This window comes from Cebus imitator, unplaced genomic scaffold (genome assembly GCF_001604975.1).
Source record: "Cebus imitator isolate Cc_AM_T3 unplaced genomic scaffold, Cebus_imitator-1.0 Scaffold464, whole genome shotgun sequence".
NCBI lineage: Eukaryota > Metazoa > Chordata > Mammalia > Primates > Cebidae > Cebus > Cebus imitator.
The window spans coordinates 1,173,948-1,180,273 of NW_016107779.1; the positions used below are offsets into that span (position 1 = coordinate 1,173,948).

At 36.0% G+C, this 6,326-nt stretch overlaps 1 protein-coding gene across 2 annotated transcripts in view; it reads left to right on the plus strand.

Annotated features, from left to right (window-relative positions):
• Positions 1-555: 555 nt before the first annotated feature.
• The window catches only part of SPATA22 (spermatogenesis associated 22), a 25,037-nt gene continuing 19,266 nt past the window's right edge, over positions 556-6,326 (plus strand). The window contains exons 1-4 of one of the 2 annotated variants that reach the window (XM_017512216.2): positions 556-666; positions 2,364-2,492; positions 5,039-5,099; positions 5,227-5,322. In XM_017512216.2, the coding sequence (XP_017367705.1) occupies positions 624-666; positions 2,364-2,492; positions 5,039-5,099; positions 5,227-5,322 (329 nt within the window). In that variant the 5' untranslated portion in view covers positions 556-623. The remainder of the gene's footprint in view (positions 667-2,363; positions 2,493-5,038; positions 5,100-5,226; positions 5,323-6,326) is intronic. The other variant, XM_017512213.2, reaches the window with a different exon arrangement.

The window sequence follows — 6,326 nt, forward strand, 5'->3', positions numbered from 1 at the left end:
CTCGCCTGGCTAATTTTGTGTTTTTAGTAGAGACAGGGTTTCACGTGTTGGCCAGGCTGGGCTTGAAGTCCTGATCTCAGGAGGGCTTAGTCTTTGGTATTATATAATCCAGGCAGTTCAAACTGATGCCAAGGCAAATAACCTGCACAGTGCCTTAAAGTGGGGCATAGAGGATGTTCCTAGTGGCTGAATACCAGTTTCCTTCCTGGTCTTGGAAGCATATACATTTGCCAATGCTGTCGTCCATTTTCCTCTTTGTAATTCTGGTTCAGGATTCTCTTTGTGGTTGCCGGATTCTAAAATAAATTACATATACTGTTTGAAAAAATCTGCATATGTTTCGGAAGCAAGGTTACAGTTGACCTAGTCATAACTTAATTTGAACAGGGTTGGAGAAGTGGATTATGTGGCAAACTCTTGGAAAGCAAGGGACTCCCTAAAGTATTTACATGATCAGGTTTGAAAGTGGTTTAAAACCATAATATCAGTAATTACTGGGCTGAGGATTTGGTTTTGTGGTGAGACAATATGAGTTATAAATTTCTTTCTTTGCAGGTTTAGTGGGACAGCGTCATAAATTTGGAATGCTGAAGGGAAAATTATAGATTTTGATACTGAAGGAAATGAAGCGAAGCCTAAGTGAAAATTCAGCTCGAAGTACAGCAGGTATTGAACACCTTTTATTTTACATTTTTCTATATATCATGTAAAGCTTGTATAGTTTATAGATGTAACGTTTTGGAAATAACTTTAAAACAGATTGAACGGTTAGTCTAGCCTCTTTACTTTTTAGGCCCCAGGAAGTAAAATAACTTACTCAAGACAAAACATTTAGTGGTGGATATGGGAGTAAGATCAAACTTCTTGGATTTATTTTGGTGTTTTTTTCTACAAATTCGACGTGCTTTAGTTATTCTATGCTTTTAAACTGGAAACAAAGAAATAGATCTGTTTTTGTTTGTATTTGTGACTGACTTACTAAAAATATTTTCAGAAGCACTTCGGTCTTTCTAATAGCTTCTCCTATCACTTTTGCTTTCCCAACTTATTAGTATAAAGACAGAGGGCAAGGATGATGGGAACCAGGGGAATGGTGATGCATAATGAAGACAATAGTAACTGTTATTTATGGTGGGTTAACTGTATTCAAGACATTAATTCTATATATTTATTTAATCCTTACACCAGTCCTCTGAGATAGGTTATTATCATCATTTCTGTTCTTCAGAAATGATTATGCTATGACGTAGCAGAATCAGAATTTGAACCTAGGAATCTGGCTCTTAGTTCATGCTCTTAATCATTATGCTGTCAGTATATGTCATATTGGCAGAAAGAGTTTAGGGAAATTGCCCAAGGTCATACTCTGAAGTTGTAATTCAAACCTACTTTGAAGTCAAAATTCGGAACCAGGCAGTCTGATGCCAGAGCCCACATAATTCTCCCAGCCTTCAATCAGAGAGTTTTCAGAGAGTCTGTATTTGCCTGTAATACAATTGATGATGACCAGTTAGAGAATGGTACAGTGGCAAGAGATCTGAACTGATATTTAAGAATCTTGGGTCCTATCTAGATTCTTCTACTGACTTGCTTTATAGCAATGCACAAGCGTTTTGAACTTCTTTCCCCTTCGAGTTCCCTAAGTTTTAAAGTTTATATTTTGTGACTTTTAGCCTGACTTGAGATCCTAGATCTGCTCTCTGGAGGAATTGGTAGTAGTATTTATTATTATTTGGACCAGATATTATTACTCTGTAAGGCATTCTCAAAATGATCCACAGAGAAATATAATTACAGACACCTGGGGTACTTGTTAAAATTTTATGCAGAGTTTTGAGTTCCAGGCTAACTCTTTTGAAATAAAATCTGTGAGAGTGGAGTCTAGGAACCTACATATTAAGCATTCCAGATGAATCTTAGTCCAATGAAGCTTTGAGAACCAAGGACCAAAAGGATATGGCACTGTTGTTCAAAGCATGGTTCAGAGCTTGGTTCTTCCTCACCTCCATTGTACTGCAAAGGTCCCCTGCAGTGTATATGGCAATAGGCAAGCACAGGACAGGGATAAGGAAGACAAAAAGTGGATTTGGAAAGGCTGGGGGATGAGGGAGGAGATGGGAATTAATTCCATATGTGAGGAATTAAAACAGTGTTAGGGTAGAATAAGAAAAGGTTTTTGAAGAGACAAATGAGGCTATTCAGGGTCTTAAAAAGAATGTAAAAATCCGAAGATATAGAAATGTAGAAGTATGTTAGCATATAGAAGTAGACAAATTTAAAATGTATATTATATACTAGTTATTTGACAACTAGATCTGCTTATGTGTCTATTATGTACTAATTTATTGGTGCATTCAATTTAGGCTGTTTGCCTGTTCCATTGTTCAATCAGAAAAAGAGGAACCGACAGCCATTAACTTCCAATCCACTTAAAGATGATCCAGGTATCAGTACTCCTTCTGACAATTTTGACTTTCCTCCTCTACCTGCAGGTAAGAAAATTAATAAGGTAAAAATTTTCACGAAATACAAACTAGGAGTATAGAAAATTGTATTTTCTATTTTATTATAATGAAAACAGAGAGTTTATTTTTTCTTCTTTCCATTATCCACATATAGAAATTACGTGGCTCTTTCTGAACATTCCAGGTCAGGAGTTTGAGTTTCCTTATCTACAAGGGTGGCTTAGCATTTAAATGGAGTATCTTAGATTTGGAACCTTTGTTCTAATAAAGTAGTAGCATATATTGTAAAAAATATTTTGTTGTTCTCAAAATACATGTGGATATTATAGCTTATACATTTGGTGGTAAAGAATGGAAACACATGAATTGCCTCAAGAGTGGGGATAAGTATGCATGGGAACACAGGAGAAATGGAAAAAAGATAGATTTTAGGAAGTACAAACGCCTGTAAATACCCGGTGCCTGGCCATAGTCTTTTTCTCTTCTTAGGGCATTTTTGCCTCATTCATTTGTTGGCTGTTTACTCTGTGGTCTCAGTGTGTCCCCCCCTCCCCAAATTTCATACGTTGAAACTTAACTGCTGGTGTTATAGTGTTAAGATGTGGGGCCTTTAGGAGATAGTTAAGTCTCCGCCCTCATGAATAAGATTAGTAACTTTATAAAAGGTGTGAGGGAGCTGTTTGATCCTTTCGTCATGTGAGGACACAGTAAAAAGCCTTGACTTCCCAGCCTCCAAAGCTGAGAAATAAATGTATCATATTTATAAATTACCCATTCTAAAGTATTTTTTGTTATAGTAGTTCAAACGGACTAAGACACATGTTCGTCCAGTGGGCTTCTTTATAGCTTCAACTGGCACATGAACTAAGTTGCCCTTGCTGGGAGTTTACATAACCTTTTAGTTCTAGTTCTCAGAGGTCATTGGTAGGCTGTCCTCTGTATCTCATGATGTGTGTCCTCCTGAAGTACTTCAGGCTCTGACCAGGGTTACTATTTGTCAGAAATAGTAATTTTCCTGTATTGGGTAAGAGAGAGGACTACATCAGTGTTTTTGTTTTTTATTTTTTTAAATTTTTGTCTTGATCCATTAGTTGGGCTGGGATATAATTGATCTTTTTTTTTTTTTTTTTTTTTTTTTGGGGTTTTTTTTTTTTTTTTTTTTTTTTGGGACGGAGTTTCACTCTTATTACCCAGGCTGGAGTGCAATGGCGCGATCTCGGCTCATCGCAACCTCTGCCTCCTGGGTTCAGGCAATTCTCCTGCCTCAGCCTCCTGAGTAGCTGGGATTACAGGCACGCACCACCATGCCCAGCTAATTTTTTGTATTTTTAGTAGAGACGGGGTTTCACCATGTTGACCAGGATGGTCTCGATCTCTTGACCTCGTGATCCACCCGCCTCGGCCTCCCAAAGTGCTGGGATTACAGGCTTGAGCCACCGCGCCCGGCCATAATTGATCTTTAAAAAGAAGAAATAGAAGAGAATAAGGTAGAGTAGAATAGAAAATACAGCCAAGCACTGCATAACAATGTTTTGGTCAGTGATGGACTACCTTTGTGATGGTGGTACCTTTACAATTATAATGGAGCTGAAAAATTTCTATCTCCTAGTGACATAGTAGCTGTGATGATGTCACAGCCTACCTTATTTTTTTTTTTTTATAAATCAGTATAGCCTAAATATATGGTGTGTTTAGTCTACAGTAGTGTTTAGTCATGTCCTAGGCCTTCATATTCACTCACCACTTAATCACCAACTCACCCAGAGGAACTTTAAGTCCTGCAAGCTTCATTTATGGTAAGTGCCCTCTTGAGTGTATTGGTTTTTATCTTTTGTATTATATTTTTACTGTATCTTTTCTATGTTTAGATATGTGTAGATACACAAATACTATTATATTACAGTTGCCTATGGTGTTGAGTGAAGTAACATGTTACACAGGTTTGCAGCCTAGGAGCAATAGGCTATAACTACACCCTAGGTGTGCAGCAAGCTATACTCTCCAGTATAGCTTTGCGTAAGCACGCTCTCTGATGTTTGCTCAGCAACAAAATCACCTAACAATGCATTTCTTAGATTGTATCCCTGTCATTAAGTGATACATGACTGTGTCAGTGTATTACAATATTAAGGATAAGATTTGACGATGAAGTTTTATATTCTTTTTCCTCCTTTCTCTATCTCTCTGTCTCCGTCTCACACACACACCATCCGTATATATGTTCTGAGTTATGATGTATTTCTTTCTGTTGGTGGGATTTAAAAAGTTCAAGAAACATTGGATTAAATGAAATTCATGTTACAAAGTTCGAGAAGCTATACTAGAACTGATTGTAGAAAAGACACTGATTAAATTATCTTTGCTTAAAATATAATGGATAAGAAAGACATCTATAAAAATTAATAAGGCAGGCTGTGACAAATTTTCCAACAAAGTACTGTTGAAGAAGTTTGTATATGCAAGTTCTTTTCTTCTTCGAGTTTTTAAACCGCCCAAATTAAATAAGTATGAAGTTATTATTTTGAAAAATACTACCTATCTTACTTTTATCTATGTTACTTATATCTTTTGAGATTGGGCCTGGGAAGCTATGAATCCAGAGTTGGCTCCTGTCATAAAAACAATGGACACTGGGTATGTAGAAAAATATAAACCAGTGGATGTGTGTCTGTTACTGACTACGTTATTCTTCTATGTATATCTTAGTTTCTCAATTTGAAAGCAAACTATTAATATTTAACAAGACATATTTCTTTGAAAGGAAAATACCACATTCAGTTTCTCGTCCTCTGAGAAGTCAAGATTCTGTCTTTAATTCTATTCAATCAAAATCTGAAAGAAGCCAGAGTGGTTGGAGGTGAGTCTACTTAAAATTTCTTTCTTCTTCTATTCCTTCTCATTTTCCTGTCTTTCTCTTCATCTTTCCCACTTCCTTTACTTCTTCATTTCTTAAATAGAATTACATTTAGAAAATTTCTGTAAATAGTAACTATGGTGGTATTAATCATGTTTTATAAAAGAACTTAAGAACATGCATGGAAAACTTAAAAAATATGTAAATTTGATGGTGATTATGCTTCAAAAGATTCTTAATGTGATAATGAAATTTCTGGCAATATTTATTGCCATGAATTTGTGATTTTGCTTATGGGTTGTTAATGATTTAATTGACAATAGATAGGAATCATATCTTAGTATTGGTTATATTTAGGAATTGAGAAGCAGTTAGAGTGCTCATTCTTATCCTGTAAGACAGTCAGCTTCAAGGTAAACAGAATGGAAGAAGAAAGAAAAATGGAGGCTGAGATGCATATGCATCTGCAACAGTAGGGGCTCAAGGAGTGAATAAGATGGTCAAAAAGATGGTGAGGGTTCTTGCCATAAGGACCAAAGTTTAATGTTTAAATAGCATGAAAAAACTGATAGAAAAAGAATATGGATTTTTTTTTGGTTGGACTTTAATAGCCTTGGATAAATGGTAATATTGAAGGAAATAATTTTGGAGACAAAGTGTTGGGAAAACACCACCAAATACATATATCTGTCATTGTTAAGTGCTTTGATATATTCTTTCAGTAATCCCTACAACAACCGTATGAAGTTAATACTATTATTCTTTTTATTAGATGAAGATACTGTATTTTTTTAAAGGGGGAACTTTTTATATAGTTGTTAATAAATACATTGAAATAGTATCTTTATTTCATGCCTGTAATCCCAGCACTTTGGGAGGCCAAGGTGGGTGGATTACAAGGTCAAGAGATCGAGACCATCCTGGCCAACGTGGTGAAAAACCCTGTCTCTACTAAAAATACAAAAATTAGCTGGGCATGGTGGTGCATACCTGTAGTCCTAACTACT